At 36.4% G+C, this 26,418-nt stretch overlaps 1 protein-coding gene across 2 annotated transcripts in view; it reads right to left on the bottom strand.

The window, feature by feature from the left end:
- LOC144975074 (uncharacterized) overlaps positions 1-26,418 on the bottom strand; it is a 94,022-nt gene that overhangs the window by 67,261 nt on the left and 343 nt on the right. For both annotated transcript variants that reach the window (XM_078918770.1, XM_078918769.1), the window contains exons 2-11: positions 22,437-22,520; positions 21,118-21,234; positions 20,547-20,690; positions 19,166-19,267; positions 17,232-17,310; positions 16,423-16,552; positions 9,042-9,090; positions 7,871-7,980; positions 5,832-5,898; positions 1,443-5,004 (exon numbers count right to left, since the gene is read on the bottom strand). In XM_078918770.1, the coding sequence (XP_078774896.1) occupies positions 1,443-5,004; positions 5,832-5,898; positions 7,871-7,980; positions 9,042-9,090; positions 16,423-16,552; positions 17,232-17,310; positions 19,166-19,267; positions 20,547-20,690; positions 21,118-21,234; positions 22,437-22,520 (4,444 nt within the window). The remainder of the gene's footprint in view (positions 1-1,442; positions 5,005-5,831; positions 5,899-7,870; positions 7,981-9,041; positions 9,091-16,422; positions 16,553-17,231; positions 17,311-19,165; positions 19,268-20,546; positions 20,691-21,117; positions 21,235-22,436; positions 22,521-26,418) is intronic.

Consider the following 26,418-nt stretch of genomic DNA (forward strand, 5'->3'; position numbering starts at 1 on the left):
AATAGTGATAATAATAATAATAACGATAAAAATAATTTAAAAATTAAAAAAAAACAATAATTATAATTATAACAATAATAATAATACAGGCCTGTAAATGGTTGGTGAAAAAATTGTCGGAACTTTTTGAACATGCGAAAATAGACACAACAGGACAAAAACATGGATTAATTAATAAACACAACACAGATATCACACGTCAATTGACTAGTCAAATCATGTCACTTTCCCCTACTTATTTATGAGGTCCTTATTTTATGGTACCAAAGAAAAAATCCCAATTATTTGAGGGCCCAGGTCTGAGTTAGTTGTAAAATGAAAGGAAGAGAACAATTCCTACCCTTTTGAAGGATGTGTGTCTAGTGCTTGACACGGGAAGCTGCGTATCTTCGATCCTGTTTGTTTGTTTACGCTGATTCTTTCGTTTCTTGGATTAATTCTTATAAAAGAAGAAGAAGAAGAAGAAGAAGAAGAAGAAGAAGAAGAAGAAGAAGAAGAAGAAGAAGAAGAAGAAGAAGAAGAAGAAGAAGAAGAAGAAGAAGAAGAAGAAGAAGAAGACGATGATGAAAAAGAAGAAAAGGAGGTGGTGAGGTCGTGTGAGAGCTTTCAAAAAAGAATATATATTTCGAAGAAAAATAATTATTTCGCATTATTTTTTTTTTACGTCTCACATCCAGACGGAACCAATAAATCATCGGGAAAAAGATATGAGATGGAGAAATGCATGTGTGTAGGTAGCAAAATAGAGAGAAACTTTCCGGTCCGGTTCAACACACTTCTGTGTGTGCTAGTTATTTACTGACTAGTTGTGTGTTCGACGACTCGCACGAACTTCGCGACCATCTCTCGCTGGCTGTGGCACAGTAGCCAGGCAGTGAATACATCCACATCTAGCGGAGCATGTAGGTGGCATGATAATATTATAGCTAACTGATAGACGGCCTAGTTTTGTTTTGTCTTTGATGAGAAAAATAAAAAGTTTTTTTTTTTTTTTTTTTTTTAAGTCGGCATTTGAAACGGAATAAAATCTGATTTTTTCGAGGAACGAAATAAAAGTCTTTTATTTTCTTTTTTATTGGTATTGTTCTTTGAAGTTACGAATTTTATTTTTACTATTAATTTTTTTTTTTAAATATTAGCACTTATAGAGCAAAATTGTACTGTCAGAAATCCGACAATAATCGGAAGATTTACAGGCCTGCTAATAATAATAATAATAATAATAATAATAATAATAATAATAATAATAATAATAATAATAATAATAATAATAATAATAATAATAATAATAATAATAATAATGTCTAAAAAATTGCAAAATTTTGTGTTTTTCTATCTGCTTTGTTTAACAAATGTTTGTCTTTGGCATTTTTCTATCTGCTTTTATATCTTTCTTTTTGGTACCACTTCCTGTTCCGAATGTTTTTAAAAACAATTCTCACCTGAGCCTCGGTATCTATTCCTGACTTTGTGGCTTGCTTGTGACACGAGGCCAGTCGTCTTCGTGGAAGTGTTTGTGTGGATTGTTGTACTAGAAGATGATGAAGCCAACATCTGTTTTATCATGTTCTGGAACTGGTCATGGCGTGAAGAACTCACTCCAGTCACATCTGATGCTGTAGAACTGGCCAATCGGTGAGATGTCGACAGTTTTTGAGATTTTGAAGGAGGGGCTTGGTGAGTTGGATGGGCTTGCGGGCTTGTTTGAAATAGGGCTTTTCTTACCGGTAAAGATGATGATGATGAGATGGTGGTAGATCTTTGGTTATGGCGAGATTTTAGTACATCGATATCGGACAAAGAGGAAGAGGAAGTAATTGATGCTGGTAGGTTTTGAGGTAGATGTGGTTGAAGGGTTGTGGTAGTAGTTGTGTCATATAAATGAGATAAGTGGGGAGGGAGGCGAGATCGGAGGTATGAAGGAGATGTGGAGGGTATGAGAGGATATTTAGATCGTGGGGAGAGAGGGGAGTAGAGGGTGGGGTAGGGGAAGGTGGTGGTGTAGTCGTGGTGATGGGACAACAATGGGTAAGGAGAAGGAATGGTTGGAGGTTGCTGGGTGGTCACATGGGAAGGGTGAAATTCTGGGAGCAGCGGAGAAGGAAGTCCGTAGGATGATAGGGGGTGCCTGGTAGGCCCCAGGGGTGAGAGAAGGGGATGATGGGATACCAATGGTATGTCTTGATGTGCTTGGTCGGCAAAATACCCTGGTGAGGAGAGTGACCTTGAAAGATGACGACGACTGTGGTGAGATGATAAGCTAGTGAATTGTGACAGTGACGATGTTGAAGAATGCTGATGTTGTTGTTCTTGGTGATGTCTGAGTATTAAATCTCTGATGATATTCTCATGAAGATATTGGTCTGGTCGGGACGATCCTGCTGATGCTTGGAGAAGAATAGCCTCTGCCTCCAGGGATGAGATGGAGTTGATGTAATGCATAGGGAGATTGAGGAAAGCCAGCTCTTTGTGTAATGTGTGATGCAGTATGTCTGCTGTGTTGGGAAAAATGTCTGATGTCGGTGATGGTGGTGGCAGGTGTGAAAGTTGATGATGTTGTAGATGTGTTGACAAAAGTTGACCTGGTGATGACTGTTTTTGAGGTCTGCTAGTGGAAGGAGAAGATCCTGGAAAGGAGATATTTATTTTCTGAGGACTTTGTTTGAGGCTGGTAGAGACATTGTGAGCTGGGTATTGTTGGGGAGATATGGCAGAGAGAGCAGCATTGGCGTGGTCTTGAAGGAAGCCAGGTTGCTGTTGTTGGGGTATTTTGGGTGATTTTCCAGGAGAGGACTGGATTGTGGGTGATGGCGGGACTGACTGTTTGTCAGCAAGATTGAGTTCACTCCTTATCACATCCTCCAGTAAATTTCCTGTGCTTTTTCTGGGGGAGACAAAGGAAGGGGTTTGGACATTAAGAAGCTCTCTAGGACTATAAAGCTCTGAAAGGCTTTTATCAGTGACTGCTTCTCCAGGAAGTGAAGTCACTATAAGAGTTGGCGCTTGTTTATTGTCACTTTGCTGAGGGAGATTTAAGGATGTTGATGCAGGCAGTGTGTCTCTAAGGTCAACATGAACTGTGGTGGGTGTGTCTTTCTTATCGTTTGGGTCTCGATGAATCACAGTCACACTGGAGTCTGATGGACTCGACATCAATGATGAAATAGAGAAGTCTTTAAACACTTTTGGCGAGGATGAAACTGCTGGAAAATTCTGTTTGGCTATGTTGGTAAAAACTGGGAGTGGGTCTTCTGAATGGTCTACACTTTTCATCTCAACATCTTCTGTCTCTTGTGAGAAAACTGGATGTGAAGAATGAGGTCTAGATTGACATATGGGCATCTCCACATTTTGTTTGGGTGTTTGCTGGTTGTCTTGTTCCTTCCCTGGCTCCGTCATGGAAGAATGTGAGGATTGCGAAGGCTGCATCCCTTCCATCTTTTCAACTCTCGCCACAACAGAATCTTTATGTGTTTCGGTCAGAGCAGCTTTTAGCAAAGGGGATGGGGCAAATTGAGATGTGATCAAAATTCTTTTCTCTGTGGAATGGCCTGTCATTACCTGGGGTAAAATCACTTGTGGTTTTCCGGAACTCACTTTGGCTGACGAGTCTGTTTGTGACAATGGATGATTCACAGCCAATGATATTCCACTACTCTTTGAATAATCACTTTGATCTGAACTCACAGAACGACTATCAGATGCTGCAGGATTTTCTAGGAAAGCAGTCTTGTGTTTCAGGGAGGTTCCTACCATTTTTGAGGCTGATGAAGATTGTCCATCTTCCAAGAACTTTTTATCACTCTCACAAGAAGATAGTTCCATTTTCTGTGGAGCTAACAGTGATCCCTGCTCTTCTGTTGGGACAAGTGTTTTTTCAAATACAGACGAATCGTCTCCTAATACAGAGAAAGAGTCTTTTGTGTCAGCCGTCAAGGTGTGATCTAGCAAACTACTGTCATGAATTTCTTTCTCATCAGTTACAGCTTGACCTAGATGAGATTTGTCCACTAAGAACTCCCCCTTTGATTGCTGGTGAGAATCAAGTTCAACTGATGGAGATTTGACCTGGTCTGAATGCAATGACAGATGAGTCATGAAGACTGTTGCTGAACCAGAAATGGCTGTGGTTGAGGAAGACACTGAAGGTGTGTTCTGATGTAAATCTGTCCCAACATTTGAAATATCCAACACACCATCATGAACCTTGTCTTCTGACACAGGTAAATTTTTATCCAAAGAGACAGTGATCAATTCAGGAGTCTGACATTTGCCCTCAGTGAATGCAACCCCTTCTTTGATCACAAGCAAGTCTTCTTCTTTCTTGGCCTTTGTGCCCTGGTCATCCCCACCCCCACTGTCCCTCTCCTCCCGTTCATACTCCATGTCAATGACAGACGACAAAACATTATCCAACGATTTCACATCTGCCAGATTTACAAAATCTTCATCGTCCGCTTTGAGAAGTAACTCTGGCTTGAGGTCAATTTTCTGGATGTCCGACAAGTTTATGTCCAAGTCGACTCCCTCTAGAAGAGGCATGTTGATGTCAGTTATGTCCTCATCCCCTTTCTCATCTGTCTGCCTCAGTTCCGATGTATCCATCATTTCTTCTTCATTACTCTCCATAAAAACGGACACTGTCCTTTTCTGTTTTGTATCCATGGATGGTGATGAGGAAACCATCCTACCATGCATCCGCTTTAAAAGTGCTGATTCTTTCGCCTCATCCTGGATTCCCAAGACATCGGGGACAACAGTCGACTGCAGATTGGTCTGGTTGCTCGCCTTTTGAAAAGCACTTTTGTCATTGACTGTAGCAGATGATGCCCCAACTGGTTTTAACACAGCGACACTTTCTGCTGATCCCTTCAATTGTTTACTTTGAGATTTCCTTTTCTCTGTTTCTTTTGAATCTGGAAGATCTTCGTTTGTGTCTTGCCCGAGGAACAAAGTTGGATCCAAGAAGAAATAGTCTCGCAAATCCACTTCCTGGCCCAAGCTCTGGAGAAAAAGAAGATTAGAATTAAATTTCATTTTCATTACAATCCCATTGCAGCCAACCTTTATAATAGCTAAAAGAGGACAATCTGACACAATACCGTTGAGACCCAAGACACCAGTATGTTTGGACTATTATATAATATAACCTAGATTTAGAGCTTTTTCTGTTCCTCGTTTTAATTTGCTCATCAAAAAAGCATAATCCTGGGACATTCAAGGGTCATTTCCATATATTACAGTGAATGACATAATCAGTTGGATGGTGAAAAGGTTTGAACTGAGATATGGCCAAGTTTAGTTTGGTCAATTTTTATCAAAAATGAGTTCTTGTCATAAATTATCAAATCAACCCTTTTTGTACATCTTCGGGAAATATCAAAGCTTAATTTCACTTCTAAATATTTTTTACAGCTAGTCAAGTTGAAAAAGTGTGTAATTTGAGAAAAGTTGCTGGATACCTTTCCCATACATCTGACCATAACTTCATGAAAAATCACCCGATTTACTTCAAATAAAGATTAAAATGCTCTGGAGAGCATATTCTTTCAGAAAATTAAAAAAAAAAAAAGCAAATCCAAAATTGTCACCTTCCGACTGATTATGTCATGCAGTGACACATATACCTTGAATAAAAAAAAAATTCTTAAAAAAGAATTTCAACAATGGCCATAATTCAAACACTGCATGATGCTGTAACAGACAGACACAGACTTACAAACGGTGGACAGACAGGCAGATAGACAAACAAATAGACAGATATGCATACAAACAGATAGACAGACAGGTAGACATACAGACAAACAGAGAGACTGACAGTAGATTCCTACCTTGGGAGAGTCGTTGTTGGTAGCAAAGTCGTACAATTTGATGAGCTGTTCCCCGATGTTCTTCCAACTGTGAAAAGAAAACAAACCAGGTTTCAAACAAACGTGACCCAGACCATCAATTTGACACCATGTCAGGGTGACTCTGACGCTCACATTTGCATTCGAAGTCTGAATTCTAAAATATTAGTCCCATTTTATTTTTCATTAAAGAGACTGTATGAAGTTGTGTGATCTTGAGTCAGGCTGTGGGTGCTAAATTGAATTCTTTTATATAGCACAATATCCACTAAACTAAGCGCTTTACAAGGGGTCTCTGGCCAACAGGAATACTTAACATATAGGACGTGACATGACGCCTGTTAGGCGATATTACAATTTTTTTTGGATAGAGACAACGCTGTTAACAGCCAGGTACTCATTTTACACCTGAATACAGTGAGAGAATGTGAGCAAAGAGCATTTTCCAAGGACTGCACTATGAGCCAAGCAACGCTCTAGCCCAGGACTTTCCGATCCGAAAGCGAGTGCCATATTACATGACCACATAGCCGCACTACAGTTACATCATTGGAAAAGGCTCTTGTCTTGCATTGTCACCTTGTGTTTGTTTTTGTTTTAAAGGGTTTTACAGCGCTTGCGACACATTAAGGTTATTTCAGCACCAGTAAAATACAGAAAATGGGACAGTCAAACAAGTCTTAGATTTATTAAAAGCACACGAAAAGGGAGAAAAATAGGGTATGGAAAAGTGCAAATGAAAACAGAGAATAAAGAGTCATGGGGTTAGTGCCAAACTCAGGATCACTCTTTATTCTCTGTTTTCATCTGGCACTTCTCCATACCTATTTTTCTCATCAATATTGATACCACCAGTGCCCGCTCCACACTTTTCTGAATTTTTCACTGAAAGTGAGGGGATATTATCTAGGAAGAAATCATCACTCTCCTCTTTCCTGATAATCTGGTGTTCACAGCCAGTACGAGTGGTTTGGTGTCTTGGCTTTGTAACAAAATCACGTACTTTTGATCATGATCAATCACAGAATGTGTGACATTGATTGAGAAAGCCTAGGTTCTACTATTGTGCTCTTGGGTAAGAGACATTCCATTCAATACCCTGAACAACTAGGATTTATTGCAGTAATTGACTATAATCGACATGCTGATCTGATAATTGAATAAAGAAAATGAAATAAAATTCCCTTTATTCATCTCATGGAGGAAATTAGTCTCTAGGGTCTATTCCAAGGGAAGGCTGGAATAACCCAGGCGTTGGCCGGAGTGCTACGCCACAAATTGAGCTAGGGCGAGGTGACTTGTTCAAGGCCACACAGTGCAGAGGCAGGTGTTCGAACTTCGTACTTTTCGGGTACGAAGCAAAGACCGTGCTGCTGAGCTAATGCAATTATGGGCTTGATTTAACAATGTTGTTATGGACAACATTTTGCGTTGGTTTTGAGATTATATACCTTACAACAATGCAGAATGGAAAAAAGATATATGTGTCAGTTCATGACATAATCAGTCGGAAGGTGAAAATTTTGGATTTGCATTTTTTTGTTTTTTTTTTCTGAAAGAATATGCTCCCCAGATCATTTTAATCTTTATTTGAAGTAAATCGGGTGATTTTTCATGAAGTAATTGTCAGATGTATGGGTAAGGTATCCCTTTTTCTCAAATTTCATACTTTTTCAACTTGATTAGCTGTAAAAAAATATTTAGAAGTGAAATTAAGCTTTGATATTTCCCGAAGATGTATAAAAAGGGTTGATTTAAACATTTATGATAATAACTCAACTTTGATTTAAAACTTTTTCATCATCCGACTGATTATTTCATTCACTGTAACATATGGAGATAGAAGACACAGCAAGTGATCTCCTGCCAACCATGGGAGGTCAGAAGACCCCCACCCAGCCATATGGCCTGACAGGGTAATAAATGAATCATTGAGAAACGCACTGAGCATGGTAAAAACGTGGAAAAGCGCAATGATAAATCATCCCTTATTTTCTACTTTGTCGAAAGCAAACACTTACGTGAATGGAGTGAGGGGCTCTAGAAAAGCCACTGGTTTATTTTGTTCTTCGTAGAAATCGTTGACCAACTGCCTGCATTTGGATCTCATCTTGGCAGCCTCGTCTACAAACTGGAACAACAAAAAATTAGAGCATTCATTTAGCACAATATCCACTAAATGTGCTCAAATTGCTTTACAAAGCATAGCTAGCCAGCAGCAACATGGAACCCGTATACAATGAGACATGATGCTATAAGGTGATATTTTAAAAATTTGTTAACAGAGACGACACTGATAATGGTCATGTACTCATTTTACACCTAAGTACAGTGAGAAAATGTGAGCCTTCTCCAAGGACTCAACTATGTGCCGTCAGAACGGGACTCGAACCCAGGGCCTTCCAAAGGCAAGTATCATACCACAAGACCTCATAGCTGCAACAACAACAGCAACAGCAAAAACAAAAAAACAAAACACCACAAAGAACAACAACAAAAACAAACAGAACAATTATCTTTAATAGATTGAATTTCAAATAAAACCAAAACACTTCTGAAAATTTATTTTTTTTAAACGTATGTATAAGGGCAATGAAAAAGGAAAAAGAGGGGGGAAAATGGGTCGCCAATAAAAACAAACATAAAAACTATTAGTCAGGGATGTGGACTTGCTCATGCTACTGTCACTATCATTTTCATTATTAGTATTGTAAAGCAATTCGAGCACATTTAGTGGATATTGCTCTATATAAATGCTCAGGGTTTTTTTTTTGCTTAATTTCTTTTGTTAATTGTCAGGTTTATTTTCTTCTCCACAATCCCCCCCCCCCCTCTACACTTACTGCTGCTACTGCTGCTGCTACTACTACTACTACTACTACTACTACTACTACTACTACTACTACTACTACTACTACTACTACTACTACTACTACTACTACTACTACTACTGCTACTACCGCTGCTAAAACAACAACAATTATATAACTATAACCAACCACCACCACCACTACTACTACTACTACTACTACTACTACTACTACGACTACAACTACGACTACTACTACTACTACTACTACTACTACTAGTACTACTACTACTACTACGACTAACATTTTTATTACAACATCTGTGTAGTTTTTATAATTTGTTATAACATCATGATAATACTTAAATAGATCTCTGTCCTACCTCTTTTCTCTCCTCTTTGGTGACATGAACTCTGCGAATCTCTTGGTCACTGTAAAAAATAAAATATGACAAAATAGACAGCAGGAAGTGTGCATTATGAATATCTAAAAAGGTATGTATGAAACAATGCCAGACAATGCACAAAGAAAATCACAAGAAAATTTTTTTTAATGGATTGGATTGAACTTTTTTTTTTTTTAATCATGTCTTATCAAGAAATGGGGTGCACACAGCCGTTTATTACACTAGAAATCTTTCACTTTAGTTTACTACCGCCTCACCCCCAATGGGAACGACCCACCGTCGATGACGGGGAGACCACCGTGTGGTTACGTCATAACAGATGTCCAGAACGTGAAAACTGGCCTATATTTATCCCTGCAGGTAGAATGCACCGCTTGGATTTCATTGTCAGTCAGGCTATAGGACAGATTTCGTAAAATCGACATTTTTACACTGCAATTGCTGACCAGACACTTCTTCTATATTTTTCTATTTTATATGAATATAACGGCCACATTTTCATCTCTAAGACGCAATTATTTTCATTGCTATCAAGAAATGGTGAGTATACTTTATTCTCTCTTGAAAAATGTATATTTTTCTATTTAAAATTAACCTAAAAAATATTTTTAATTGTTAAAAAAATTCAAATTGATGTTATCTGAGTTTTGGTACCCTAACACATGGTAGTAAATATAAGAGTAATAATCTACTTTTAATATAGCATTTATTTCAATGATTTGTAATGACAGGTTTCTGCACAATGAATGTGTAAACACATCTTGTCTAATTCTTTGTTGGCTAACAAAATAGTCCCGTATTCAGATAAACTCCTGAGACATAAGAACACGAGTCCAATTGTGATGATAATGTTATTGTTGTTGTTGTTTTATGGTGGTGGTGGTGATGATGATGATGATGATGATGATGATGATGATGATGATAGCGCAGTAATAGTAGTAATCATAGTAGTAGTAGTAGTAGTAGTAGTAGTAGTAGTAGTAGTAGTAGTAGTAGTAGTAGTAGTACACAAACACTCAGAGAGAGAGAGAGAGAGGGCGGGGGGGGGGGGGGGGGGGGGGGGGGGGAAGGGAGCGTGTGTGTGTGTGTGTGTGTGTGTGTGTGTGTGTATAAAACTCGTGTACGCACATTTTTAGCACGGAACGATTTTTATTGCTTGTTCAGTCAAGTTCTCAAGATTTCTCTGTGAAAATTGAACTTTAAACCTATACTATAACTTGCCATTCCGTCTTCACGATTCGCACCTTCCCTCGATATTCTTCTACATCGCCCGTTGATACAGTCAACGGGCGTGAGAAAAGAGGGTAGATAGATATATTATAACATCAAAAAGCGATGTGATCAAAGGTGGCGGATCATTGTGTAACATCAAAAGCCCGGTGGACAGCGGCCGAACATTCGAGGGGATATGTGATTTGAGTGGGAGGGGCTTATTTGACTTTGCCGATGACCAACAGAACTGGTGGACGATTGAAATTATAATTGTCCTTTTTCAGCAGCCAATTGGAAATGGGTAATTGTAAACATCTGATTTGCGCTCCATGGATAGAAAGCAGTTTGGAGGTCATGGGATGAAATTGCTGGAGAGGTGGAGTAAATTTGAAATGAATTGAATTAGGGGCGTTGTCTGGGTGTCAAATAAGACTCTCGCAGACCGGTGATAACTCCTTTTTTTTGGCCGCAAATGCTACTGTAAACTTCTTTATCCTATTTTTACTAAAAATATTTCAGAGTGTGTATATAGGCGGATTCCATTTTGAATAACGGGCATTTAGAACTATATTTTAAAGGAAAATTATTACGTTATTATTATTAGCAGGCATCTAGGCGATCACTATCGTATTATTACTAACAATCAATAATATTATTATAACTCTTATAATTACAATTATTATCATCATCATCATCAATATCAATAATAACTAATGATTTTTTTCTTTACTCAGATGAATGGTCATACTAAAAACAAGTATTGTCTCAATGCAAATGGACTCTGCCGAATAAGCTGTGAAAGGGCTCAAATGAGATATGTGGTTAAAAAAAAATATTTCATGCAAACTGCTCCAGAATTAGGAAGTGAAGTTCCACCGGTGATAAAAAAGAAAACAGAACGTTGGTTAATTAGAAGCTGTTTCTGTGAAATGTAACAATCAGCTGTTCCTTACAATAATCGTGAGGTTTTACGTATGTTAATAAAAAGTATTAATATATAAAAATGTGTTAAGATCTGTTAAGTTTAAAGGAATACTTATAACGTATCTTTACCTATGATTGTCAATTTATTTTAAAATAACAGTTCACTTTGATTATCTGATCATTAATCCTCCCCCCCCCCCCTCCATCTTTTTCAATGCGTTTATCACGATTTTTTATTGTCAAAAAATGGATATTATTTATTTATTACTATTATTATTATGACAGTGGTGATCAAGAGTAAGATAAATACACTGATATTATATGATTATTACTAGTATTAGTATTACATCGATATCACGTGTTTCAACTGATTCACAATGATCATTTCTGTTATCCACGATGCTCCGGTTGATCAATAAGCAGACCATTTTCAACAAATTTCAATTTTAAATAGTATTTGCTATCTGGTAGGCGTCCTTTTTTTTTGTCGCAGCACTGGAGAGAGAGAGAGAGAGAGAGAGAGAGAGAGAGAGAGAGAGAGAGAGAGAGAGAGAGAGAGAGAGAGAGTGTGTGTGTGTGTGTGTGTATGTGTGTTTTGGTGTGTGTGTGTGTGTGTGTGTGTGTGTGTTGGTGTACATAAAACTAATTTATGCAACGTTTGACCACGAAACAATTTTCATTTTACCACCTCAGTTTAATCTCTCATCAGTTCTCTCTGACAATTGAACTTTGAACCTATAACTTTAACACAGCTACGTCATTCCATCTTCACGATTCGCACCTCATCGCGATATTCTTTTATGTTGACTCGTGATACAGTCAACGGGGTTGAGAGAAGATAGATATTGAGTGACATCATCAAAAGCGATGTGATCAAAGCTGGCGGATGGTTGTGTAACATCAAAGACCAGTGACTGGTCTACAAGGCCTAGCCTAGGACTTCATATAGATGTCGCTGGGCCTAGCATATTGGTGGTATGTGTGATTTGAGTAGGAGGAGCTTTCTTGAATTTGCTGATGACCGAGTGGTGGACAATTGAAATTAGAATTGTCCTTATTCAGCAGCCAATTGGAAATGGGCAATTGTAAAAAGCTGATTGGACGCTCATGGAAAGAAAGCAGTTTGAGGGACATGGAAGGAAATTGCCGGAGAGCGTGGAGTGGGGAGGAGTAAATTATATTGAATGAATTGATAGTAATTTGGGGCGTTGGGAAGTTAAATAAAACTCTCGGGAACAGGTGATGAGTCAATTCTTCGGTCGCAAATGTTTCAGTAAAATTCTCTATTCTTTCTTTCTTTCTTTTTTTTATTTCTTTTCTGTCAGAGTGGGCATATAAAGGCGAATTCCAATTTTTTTTTTAAACGGATATTTAGAACGACCAAAATTAGCAGGCGTTTAGGTGATAGCCACTATATTCTTTTCATGAAAATGATCATTATCATCATCATCATCATCATCATCATTATTATTATTATTATTATTATTATTATTATTATTATTATTATTATTATTATTATTATTATTATTATTATTATTATTATTATTATTATTATTATTATTATTATTATTATTATTATTATCATTATTATTATTATTATTATTATTATTATTATTATTATTATTATTATTATTATTATTATTATTATTATATTATTATTATTATTATTATTATTATTATTATTATTATAGTTAAGATCTATACAAACGTCTAAGGAATGCATATAACATATCTTTTCCTAAGAATTGTCAATTGCCATTACTAAAACCAGTTCGTTTTGATCATTTGATCAACAAACCCCTACAATTCGGTGATTACGCATTTTTTTTATTGCTGTCAAAAAAGGATATTGCTGTACAGGTGAGCGGATATCTCAACAATGCTTCATTACAAAACGACTTTGATTATATATTTCTACTCTGTGAATATTGATGATTATTGCAGTATTTCTCATTTATTTGTATAAACTCAGATAACTATGTAATGTTTGATTATATTGTTTGAAGTAATTAAAATTTCTGACCCATTTTTATGGTTATTTCCTATAAAATCTAATCCCAAATGATCAACTAAAATTATATCAAATAAAAGTATGTAAATCACTAGTTATGACTCTAAAATATCTTATTGCAACATCTAATAGCATCTTTACTACGCCACTTTGAACTTGAGAAAAAAATCATCAAAATAGGAAAAATTGCTCAGTCTCCCTTTCGGCACTGGCCGTGACTCGCCATCTGTTATGAACTAGCGTCCGGCAAAATTTACCTGTCGAACTAAAGTGAAAGCCGTAAACGGCTGTGTGCAGTCGAATTTTTTTCTCTGATTCCCCCTTTCCACCCATCAATGAATGGGTAGCTCAATCTGTTAGATCTGGTGGTAGGTACTTTGTGATAGACTTGGGTCCTTTCAAGAGATAGCAGGCAATTGCTATTGTCAATTTCACCATTGTACAGTCTTTCCTTCGTACCCAAAAGGTACAAAGTTCGATCACCCGCCATCAAACTTGGATAAACTCCAGCTCCATACTTCTTTTTTAATCAAGAAAATCAACTGCAACAAGTCTGCAAATACTCAAAATGCTATAAATCCACAATTGTAAAGTTTTCCCTTGAAGAAAAGATACCCCATTTGACAGTGGTCCTTAAAGCCATTGGACCCATGGAGCAGGACCTTATCCCAGTTTCTATAGTGCTAAAAGAACAATAGCAATTGCTTGCTCTCCTTTGAAAAGGACATTTCTCTATTATAAAGTACCAGATCTAACAAGACCCAACTATCAAATCACTAGTGGCTAGACAGAGTGATCAGAAAAAAAAAATCTCGACTTCGTCAAGGATTGATCTGTTTCCTTTTGCATGTGAAGCGAAAGCTCTACCAACAGAGCTATTGGGACCCCCCTCCCCCTTCAAACCCATTTGACAGCATTTTATGGATCATGTCTAGACTGAAAACCCTATCCAAGGCTCAATAGTTTGGTGATACGTAGTCTCGTCTTGTCACAAAAGTCAAGCCATGTTAACATAGCTGCCAACTTTTCAAAGAGTTGAAACAGGAGATCCTAACACACAATACCGTCATGACCCAAAAACAGTAGTATATTTGGAATATTATATAAGATAATCTAGATTTTGAGATTTTTCTGTTCACTGTTTAAATTTGCTAGTCAAAAAGAATAATCATGGGACATGAAATAAAATTCCCTTTATTCATCCCTAAGGGATAATTTTTCTTTAGGGTCTATTCCAAAGTAAGCTAAGGCTAGGTGACTTGCTCAAGGCCACACAGCACGACGGGCAGTCGAACTCGGTACCTTCTGGATACGAAGCAAAGACCATAGCGTTGAGCCACACTGTCCCATAAAGGGCTCATTTCCATACACATAAACAGTCCAATTTTTTTTTCTCTAATTTCTTTCTCAGGTTGCCAAATCGGGACAGTCCCGACTTTATCAGGACAGTTGGCTACTATGAGTTAAGCATGATCAATGGCTGGATGGCTAACAGTCATCAAGGAAAATTGTGGTCCAAACGTTGTGACCTTAGACACAGACCTGCCAACCTTCCCAGGATGAAAAGTGTATTCCATGACCCTAAAAAGTGTATTTTTAGAAAAAAAAAAAGTGTATTTTGTCCGCACATGTGGAAAAAAAGTGCGCACTATACACAAATTTATTAAAAGCTAACATCAATCCCAAATCAAAATAAACTCTGATCTTCATCATTCAAGCAATCTCTAATGATTACAAAATTATCGATTTATCGAGAAACTAAAACTTAATGGCCATTTAAAATTAGCATAAGAAATTGCAACATCAAAGGAAATTGCTTTCGAAACACTCAAAGAAATGACCAAAAGACCCTTAACATGTTGGTAGTATTAATGCTAGTGTCAGTGGAAGAAGTGTTGGTTGTTGTAGTGATGGTGCTCTAGGGGTGGTGGTAGTGATGATGATGAAGCTGTGGTGGCTGTGGTGGTAGAAGTGATGTGGTGGTGGTTGTGGCAGTGACAATGCTCTGATGGCAGTTGTAGAAGTGGGGATGTCATTATGTTGATGGTAAGAGATGCTGATTTACCAAATGAAGTTGTGATGGTGATATCTGCTAGCCCAGTACATCAGTTATGGGAAAGTTTTGAGATAAAATATCTGGGAGAGTGGTCTTCAATTCAATAGATGACAATTGGCAACAGTAGCAAGATATTTTCCATATATGTTATCTAATGCTCTCTCTCTCTCTCTCTCTCTCTCTCTCTCTCTCTCTCTCTCTCTCTCTCTCTCTCTCTCTCTCTCTCACTCTCTCTCTCTCTCTCTCTCTCTCTCTCTCTCTCTCTCTCTCTCTCTCTCTCTCTCTCTCTCTCTTTTTTTTTTTTTTTGAGCATTCACTACTACTACTCCTCCTACTACTACTATTACTTCTATATACTACTAATACTATTACTTTGGTCAAATGATGGGAAATTCGCAAAGTATGTAATATGCAGAGACAAGTTAAATACTTCTAAAATGGTTCTAAAAAATTCGTTTTGAACCAAATGCCGTTCCTAAAGTTCTTATAATTAAAGACTCGTACAAAATAATAAAGAAAAAAAAAGATCATTATAAATTTTATAAATCAAAATAGAGTAATTTGGTTATTATAAAGGGAAATAACCCATTTATGTTTAATAAGTTAATTAGCAATACAGTTTTTAATTGAAGACTTCATAGTCAAAGATGTTAGTTCAATTAGATTTTCACTTAGAATTTTCTCTTTAATAAGTGGCAAAAGTTTAAATGTGGTCTGAGACTATTTAAAGTATAAAACAAGCTTATATGCCATAATTCTATGCAAATCCTCAAAAATGTATGAGAAAAATATTGGTGAAAACCGGCATCATATAAGCAACTGAAATGATAACTATAGTATTAAATGTGATGCATCATTCATTCAGAAACACAGTCAACAGTTGGTGTACGACACGTGTGTATCATGCATCAAATGTATCATCAACATCATTCACATCACATATCTTTAAATCCACGAAAATCGTACTAAAATATGATTAATCGTATTGGCAGGTCTGTACCATTACCCCACTTGAGTCAGTCCTTAATGAGTACCTGGCCATAGGCTGTGATTGATATTGTAAGAGGCTTAGTATGAAACTTAAATATGGTTACATATGACTAGAGGAATAAATAAAACATTGTGAAGCTCAAATATTCTTTGAAAGAACTTACCAATTAACAAATAGATGGGATGTCATGTCCTCCAGTGAGGGCTGCTCAGTCAGGATATGTTTTCTAAGGGCCAAACCTTTCAGGTAGCTGGAATCATTCTCTAGGGCAGCCGCAATGAACTCCAAACACACTGGCAAGAGGAGATAATTAAAAAATAAAATAACTTTTACTCTTAGAAGTTCCAGCATTAGTAATTTCAAAAGTTGACTATCGATGCCACATCCCCAATTCCCCTTGACAAGTCCTGACCAGGGGGGTGAAGTGGCCGAATGGTTAAGGCATTACACTGTGACTTGAAAGGTCCAGAACAAGCCCCTCTTCAGGCATTTTTGTTTTTTTCCTTGGGCAAGATTATTAACCCCAATTTTGCTCACTTTGGACAACATGGATGATTCCTGTTGACATCAGACACTTTGTTTGATGGATTACCTATATTCCTTCATGGAATGCCTTGGCAACAGTATATAATGGTGCCTTGACGGAAAGGCATAATCTTTTTTTTGGTCCCGACCCATAACTCTAATCTTTTTGAATATTTTAGGATATATTTGGTATAAAAATAGTTAAAACATTGAATTCTAGAATGCTTTTAAAGTAATCACATCAAATTTTGCATTTTAAAAATTTATTAACCACAGGTCTCATCGTCAGGATGTTTACATTTTCACTTCTGCCATCTTGTTTTCATCGAAGCTATCACCATCCTCTATTCACTTGAATGAAGCATTTCGTGGATATAATTCTATATAAAAGCTCGTCTTTAATGTATTCATTACCTTGGATATCAGAATATCGTAACAAATACTTACTCAGATAGTCTCCAAGGGCAAAGGTCAAGGTTATGGCTTGATCCAGACTTGGCCAGTGTTTGCCATTGCATTCCAATGCCTGAGGAAGGAGGGGAGAAACGATTTTTAAAAATAATAATAACAATATCTGAAAAAGTGTGTATGAAACAGTGAGTGCCAGACAAAGCAAGAAAGAAAAAGACAAGAAAAAAATTTACCATCCCAAAACAATCAGCCTGCCTCGACGCTTTTTCAGATATATCTTACAGCAGTGCCTGCCCCCTAATTTGTCACTTTGATTTTGTGATACGACACTCGACTTTTTTAGACTGTAAGGTCCCTGAATCGAGTCCTCTCAGCTAAGGACCTCAGAAAAGGTCAGGACTAAACCAAGCAATCCCGTTCCAAGACAAGGACAGAAAAGCAACTTGGAAAACAGATATAAGGTATCAATGACTATGAAAATGTTTTTTTTCTATTTTTGTGGAACTACGTAAAATAATAATAATAATAATAATAATAATAATAATAATAATAATAATAATCTTTATTGTCCAAATAGGCAATTATTATTAGGTTACAATTCTTGTAATAGGCGAAAAAAGTAATTAAAATAGTGGTAATAATGATGATAATAATACTGATAGTAATGATAAATAATAATAATAATAATAATAATAATAATAATAATAATAATAATAATAATAATAATAATAATAATCATAATAATAATAATAAATAATAATCATAAGAAGAAGAAGAAGAAGAAGAAGAAGAGAAGAAGAAAAGAAGAAGAGAAAGAAGAAGAAGAAGAAGAAGAAGAAGAAGAAGAAGAAGAAGAAGAAGAAGAAGAAGAAGAAAAAGAGAAAAGAAAAGAAGAAGAAGAAAGAAGAAGAAGAAGAAGAAGAAGAAGAAGAAGAAGAAGAAGAAGAAGAAGAAGAAGAAGAAGAAAGAAGAAGAAGAAGAAGAAGAAGAAGAGAAGAAGAAGAAATCGGTTTTAAGCCAGAAGCTAAATAATATAAGATTTTGGATTTAGTTCATATGATGATTTCTTGGGAGAGGTGACAATAATTACCATACGTAAGAAAATCAAAGCCCTACTCCACTGAGTAAAAAATCTATTTGAATTTTGAAAATCCATTCATAAATAAAAAAGTTATGCAGTTTCAAAGGTGCCATTTATTTGGATGACTCACAAAAAGAAAAAAATATACAGAAAATATGGGACGCTTTTTCTGTGTTTTATTCTGGTTTATGGCTGTACCCAAGGATTTGGGTGAGATCTTCATTGCTATATAAGGGATAGAAGACAAAGCAAGTGACATCACTACAACTTCAGGTCACAAAAACCCTTGTCAGATGCAGACGTGCTACCCAACAACCAACCATCATCATGTGACCTGATCTGTTTGTTTTGTTTTTAAGGATTTTACGAAGCTTGCAACACATTAAAGCAAGGTCATATCAGCGCCAGTAAAATGGAAGACAATGGGATAGTAAAAAGTTCTAGAATTACAATTAAAGCACCCATGAAAAGGTAAGACAAAGGGGAATTTGTTCAAATAGGAAACAGATGTAGATTCCAAGAGTACACTATCAAAGTACTTAGTTTGAGATCACCTAAAAGTCTCATCCAGACACAAGCACAGGTCCCAACTAAGAGGGATACACTCAAATGTTTACCAATCGTATATAATATGTATACAAAACAATACGGTGCATAACAGAGATATCATTTACAAGACTAAAATTATCATCTCCCAAAACTCTATACATTTGACTGTTTCCCTCCCAGCTAGGCTATCCGGCCAGGGCTTGGACAAAACCAAGTAATCTCATTCCAAGACAAATACAGAAAGCATGTTGGAAAACAGATATAGGGATAGAAGACGCAGTCAGTGCCTCCCTGCCCACTACGGAGGTAAGGACCTCACCCAGGACCTTATCTGCCTTACCTGCTGGAAACAGATCTTGGCCAGGGCAAATTTGTCCAATTTTAGGGCAATCTGGCCCATCTTAAACCACACAGTGACTTCACTGGGATCAATACGAACAGCCTGTAAACCAAACAAGATAAATGAAATTGAGATAATTAGCCAAATAGGATAGATCTGAACTTTAATTATGTCAATATTATTTTCAAATGGAGGAGAAGACAGAAAAAGAAGAAAATAAATAAATAAATATGAACAAGATTCACCATGCTCAATGCGCCTCACAATGTGTCTTTTATACTAGAGCATATCTATAGTGCACTGGCCCTCCAGCTCTGCATTTCTATGATGTCTGCAAGCAAGACATGAAATTGCCAGGCACATGGAAATCGCTTACTGATGACTGCAAGTGGTTGGAGATATGCAGTGAGGGAGGGAGTCAAGAGAGGTGAGGAGAGGAGAAAAAAGAAGTTTGAGGAGAGGAGAGCAAGAGAGGCAGCAGAACCAAACACTAAACACACAGTCACACTACATGTGCAGCAACTGCGGTAGAGACTGCCATGCAAGGATTGGGCTGCTGTGTCACATCCGTCGTTGCTCTCAACAAGACTGATGAGACCAAAGTCATACAGGGTGCAAACCATCGTTCCTTAAGACGGAAGGATGCCTTCTACTACTATATTGTGCAATATCCATTAAACGTGCACAAAGTGCTTGACAAGGGGTCCCTCACCAAAAGCAACACTTAACATGTAGGATGAGATATTTATTTCCCCAGTGGACCATGTGGAACCATATTTCCATTTCATATTGTACCAACAACCTGTTAGGCACTGTTACAATGTCTGTCACCGTCTATAGCCAGGTACTCATTCACACATGAGTCAAGTGAGGTAATGTGTGATCAGTGCCTTACCCAAGGACACGACACTAGGACCCAAATTTTCCAAGATCATTGTAACCCATCTGGTCAGTGATCATGCTTAACATCGCTCAAGTTTTGCGACAAAACAAGACAAGAGACTGAACTGCCGTAGCCTTTGTAAATTAAAAAATAAAAGAAGACGAAGGTCACAGGAAAAATCTTAATTGTGAGTTGTAATCAATAGCTCAACCAATAAAATCATTTGTTTCCTTGAGCACTTGTAACAATTACTCACTTTCACTTTCATTTGGTGATCATCATCTTCTTTTGTGATGCAATTTTTTTATCATTATCAGGCCTTAAGTTTACGATGGCTACGGTACCGCTGAACGACCTGGCTACACAAAACAAATTAAGAAAAATTGCTATTTCAGGTCGCAATAACATTTCAAAAATCCTTTTTTTTTTAATTTAAAAAAAAAAGAAACAAAAAATCAACAATAATTAAAATTGTGTTGGATTGAGCTTTACTCCCACCTCGATGTAAGACTTGATAGCCGACTCCAATTCATTTCGGTGTAAGTAGATAGAAGCCAGGTTCTTGTGGACTGAATACAGCAACTGGAGACCTCGGTGATTGGCGATGGAAGTCTGTTTCTCATCTTCTACTAGATCTGATGCCTAGGACAGAAGAATAATTTTTTTTTAATGGGTACAGAACACAATTATTCCACCCCTCCCATTGAAAAACCCTATCATTACTTTGTAAATGCATAATTGTTGAATAATGCTTTGAAAGCGTTGAATAAATAATTTATTCAACGCTTGCAGAATATTTTCGCTAATTTTATCGGTTTAAAAAAATATTTTTTTAAAAGCCAAAAAATTGAGCTTTTATATAGCGCAATATCCACTACACATACTCAAAGCGGTTCAGAAAAAATTTCGACTGCAACCAGGGTCAATCTTGATCTCTTTGCGTGTGAAGGGAGTGCTCTACCAACTGAGATAATGGGACCACTCTGTGTTAGGATAGAAAACCACCATAAATAAAAAGGCATTGAGGTCACTTTTGACATTCAAGTCCCATCCATTCAACCACACCTACCTCCTGTAGCAATGGGTGTTCCACCAACAAGTTCTTCAGCAATTTCTCTGCATGTACCGAATGGCCTTTCTGCTGATAATACAAGGCTTTATTGTAGACGGCAAAGGCTTCAGCTTCCTGTGGACAAAGACAGCAATTTGGGACATTTGTTCATTCATTCAGCAATTACAATCAGCAATTGTAACTCTGGGAGAGACACTTACAAGAAATAATCATAGCAGTAAGTTCACAATTCCAACACAGAGAACCAACATATACAAAAGCAGTTTCTTCCCAAGAACCATCAAGGAATGGAACACTCTACCACCAGAAATCCTAGATATTACCAACAACAACAAATTTGGTCAACTACTAAAAATTTATCTTTCAACTCAATAACACATTAAAAAAGAAAGTCACCACATAATTGTATAAAATGTGCAGTGATAGGTAATTTACCTTTTGCAGATTAAGATGAACGTTGAACTTGAACTAGCTGACTTGGATTGTTAGACACTATATAAAATAACTCAAAAATTTTCTTTCAAATATATATGTAAGGATAAGATAATGATATGTGCAGGCCTGTCAAGTACAACAAAACTAAGCCTGTATATTTTTTTAAGAAAAAAAAATCAAAATTTCCAGAAAAAAATTCTACAAAGGAAAATGATTGAATTCTACCCTTATTTCTATGATTTTTCACCTGAAATCACTTTAAATCTCGGGTTTGGGAGTTTATGATAAGATGAGTGTCATTTTAATCAATCGAAATTTGAAGGACGAATTTTCTAGCCAAGATTATATTTCAGAGTAGGACAGTATGATATAATGGTTTCAAAGGTTTATTTTTAGGCAATTGCCAAAATAACAACATACAAGAATATAATATTTCCAATCAACAAATCAAGTCAAGTAAAACCAATAATGAAGTAAAGCAAACAATAATAATAACAATAATAATAATAATAATAATAATAATAATAATAATAATAATAATAATAATAATAATAATAATAATAATAATTGGATATAGTAATCATCCAGAAAAAAAAACATTAGAGAGATACATTTATTACAAGGCAAGGCCTTTTTGATCATAAATTACATACCGTGGAAAGAGATGACTAAGGCCACCCCCATATGTGGTCACCGGATTGAAAATGATTAAATATGGAAAAATGTACATCATTTGATAGATTTCACCCGTCTTTAGAAAAAGAATATCGGACAGGTTATTTCACTGTCAAGATATATCAAAAGATGTTAAAAAGACCACAGTACTGAATATTCTCGACAAAAGTAAAAATAAAAAATAAATTTTAAACATGACAATTTACCTTTGCTTCCTTGGTCTTGGTGAGTTTGATTTTTTCTGGATCATTCTCCGACCCGCTTGTTTCATTCAAAGCTGCAATTCGAAACTAGAAAAGAATTTTTTTTAAATAAAAAATATTGTCATTAAGAAAAACAAAATTCTATTTTATTGCTTTATTTTTGTAATTGGCTGAATGAGGTTTTGACCTCAAAAGGTTCCGGATTTGGTATTTTATTCCCTTTCGACTTTTTACAGTCCACACATCTTCTAGCAGCTTTGTTTTTCACTCTGATCCTGTAATTTTGGTGACTTTAGTAAAATATGATGTCAAGTTAAAGCAAAATTGACAGATGTCAGGAAATGGATGATAAAATTATTACTGCTATTGATAAAAGTTGAATGATGAGTTATGAGTAAATTAGTTTTAAAAAATATGTTTTTAAATCAAAGCAAACTATGAATGGTTTTGACTTATACCAAGCCGATCTCTAATTTTAATACTAACGCTAATACTGACTATTTTGCCCAGTCACCAGTTTGTGGTGAATATTATTTTGCGATGTCGTCTCGTGACATGATACGCCTTCTGAATAGAAGGTCCATGGTTTGAGTCCCGTTCTGACCAGCACATAGTTGAATCTTTGGAAAAGGCTCTTCTCTCCTATTCTTTCACTGTCCAGGTGTAAAATGAGTACCTGGTTGTTAACTCTTTAAGATTCAACCCGACAAAAACTGACAACGGCATAATATTCATGGGTGGGGTAGTCAAGACTGGCCTCAGTAAGTAAAACCCAAATTTTGTGAAGGAAATGACAGGCCCTGTCACTGCCACAGGGTGTTTTCAGCTTTGATTTTTATAAATTTGCCGACAGAAAAGAAAATATGTTTCAGAAATTGCGCTTTGGATCCTATTTTATTTGCGGGTGAAAATCATTGACATTGCACTTTGTTTGGTAAAAATCGGTAAAAAATTACGACTTTGGTGATGAAAAATGACTTTGAAGACAATTATTGTAAACTTTAAAAAATATTATGAATAATTTATAACTCCCTTATTTGTGGGTCGCTTTTGTCATTCGAGGTATCAATTTTATTGTAATAAAGAGATAGGAACTTCACAGTTATTTTGTCTGATGCGAAATTATTACTTAGTAATTTTAGCACCAAGAAAAATAGTCGGTAAATAAATTTGTTACAACTCTTTGATAGACCGCCACTGTCCAGTCGTGTAGAATTGTGAATCAAGTGTCTCAAAGTCTTCGACCAATCACAGGCTATCTATCCAGCTGGCCGAAACAAAGACACTTCTCCTCGTCGATGTATTACGCTATTGTTATGCAAGGAATATAACACCTTATTGAGTAGGCCTAAAAGCTAGAATCTAAAAGTAAAAAATATAATTCTGAGGAATTTGAAAGTCACATAGCTGAAATCAGCTTGAAAAAAGAAGTACACTGGTCTTTGTTTCATAAAAATCGGTTGAAAACCAACTGTTTTACGAATAAATTTGATTTTAAAAATTGCTTTTGTTTATTCTAGCTTTTTTTAGAAAGCAACTTTTTTATTTATCGGCCGATTTTCTTGATTTTTATATCATTCTTTATATCTCAAAGAGACGAGATCAGTGATATACTTTGTTTGTTTCAAATGTAACTAGAACATAATTTGGCTTTTTTACTTATTAACCAGGTCTGGATAATATATTCGTCAAGGTGGTGATTGTGACGCAACTATTCCATGGCCGTCTTCTACTGCCTCAACGATGATTCAATTCATTGTTGACGGCTGTTGACACGTGAGCTGCCAGAACTACCAATCGTTGAAGGGTCAAGATGCTCAGTAGCCAATCGTTCTTCGGTCAAAAAACTTAAGAACTCACGAGAACAAAAGTTTGAAATTTGGTGATGGACGGACCTATGAAATCGTTTCTAGGCAGAGTTTAGCCATGAGTGACAGTAGAAAACGAAAAGGCGACTGCAGATATCAAAGAGAAGGCTTATATCATCAAAGGATGTCTACATGATTGACATGGCCATATAGGGAACTCATTATCTACTCCCCCAAAAAGAATCTGAACACGAGAGGGTTAACAGAGAAAAAATTGTAATACTGCCTTGGCAACTGTATGCCAAAAAGGTGGATTATTACGCTTTTTTAATCAAATCATGCATTGATGCTTTTTTGTTCCACGTTATGTCTTTTTGTCATCATCAAGATCGCGTGGGTGATTTAATCAATTTGTTGTTGAGACAATTCAGGGAATGGCAGTCCTCATCAGGTGTGGATCAAATATGGATTTGAAAAATAAATAAAATAATTAATATACTAAGGGACAGCAAGGCTCAGCAGTACGGTCTTTGCTTCGTACCCAAAAGGTCCGAGTTCAACTAGATCTACCCGCCTCGTTGTGTGGCCTTGAGCAATTCACCTCGCCCTAGCTCACTTTGCAGCGCTGCACTGCGGCTGACCCCTGGTTTATTCCAGTTGTTCCCTTGGCCTTGGAATAGACCCTAGAGACAAATTTCCCCTTGGGGTAGGCACTTGCAAGAAGTAGCACTCGCGAGTTGAAAACAGGCGAGGATTCCTGTTTCCGTTTTTGAGGGGGAAAAATTTAGGAGTGATTTAAAAATGTTCATTATTCTTTCTCAGTGGAATAAAATGGCATGTATTATATATCATTGGAAAGGACATAAAATTCTACATACAATGATGCTAATATTATTATCTTACTGTATCATGATTTTGAGAAAGCTTTGCGTAAAGATAGTATATGTGTTTAAACGCTTATAACTTTTAAACCAGAGATGGTCCTTCTTAATAAAAAAAAAACGTCCTTCTGAGATACATATTAAAGTAGCTTCTCTAAAAATTTCAGAGCAAAATATGTTTGCACTCAAAAGTTAGAGCTCCCCAAAAAACAGTAATTGGCCTCGATTGTTTATAGTAGCTGCCATTTTCTTATACTGATTCACTTCCTGTCGTCTGCTGCGTTTGAGAGATAACTTTGTCAATCCACATCAAAACTTGCCATCTTTATATCTTACAATATATTCCATTTATGGAAGATATTTTTGTTTTAAATTATTCAATTCATTGGCGTTTTCATGTCCATGCATTCGTTTAATAATTTACGATTCTCTTCCTTTTTTTCCGATTGATTTTTCACTGTTGATTTTGACGTTTTTTATCCTTTGACGGACGTCTTCCAATTTAGGGGAACGGGGGAGCGGAAGTTTTTAAAATCACCTATTTTCGATCATTTTAAACATTAATACACCACCTCAAACATTTATCAGTCCATATCTCTGCTTTTATGAGGTCTATTTTCATTTTGAAAGGTTCAAAGTGAACAACTAAATGACGCCGATTTAGTGTTGTAATTGGTCTATCTTCATGTGAATAAATATTTTATTGTTGACTTTTCCAAGATTCCAATAGGTCATTCATGTGCATGTCGTGATCTATTTTTCCTTGATTTCAGCTGTTTCAGCTCTAAACTATACTTTTCTCTTTCAATAAATAATTCTTTTTCTGTTTGTAATATATTACAGATATGTTGAATTACCACATGTAAACATTTCAAAGTTGTATCTGAAGCTGTTTCTGAATTATACTTAATTATCCATTGGGTTGCTGTGTTTTGGTCACATATTTAATATTTTCCTATTAAGCCTAAGCTATTAAAACTAAGATCTATTACAGAGATTTTTCACCACATAATCGGTCATGATAACTTTTTAACCAGGTGAGAGAGAGCGATAATTTTTTCACTCTAGTAAATGTTTCACTTCCCTTTATTTTTCTGCGCTAAATTAATACCCATATCTCTATTTTGAAAAATTCTTGCAAGTGACTACTTGAACTTGGGGATAAATAAAGTTCTCCCCAGACAGAGGGGGGGGGGGGGGGGGGGGGGGGGGAGAGAGAGAGAGAGAGAGAGAGAGAGAGAGAGAGAGAGAGAGAGAATAGACTAGAGAGATATCATCAAAATATGAGCCAGTACT

This window comes from Berghia stephanieae, chromosome 6 (genome assembly GCF_034508935.2).
Source record: "Berghia stephanieae isolate SIO BIC M18660-M18661 chromosome 6, UCSD_Bste_1.3, whole genome shotgun sequence".
In the NCBI taxonomy this organism is placed as follows: Eukaryota; Metazoa; Mollusca; class Gastropoda; order Nudibranchia; family Aeolidiidae; genus Berghia; species Berghia stephanieae.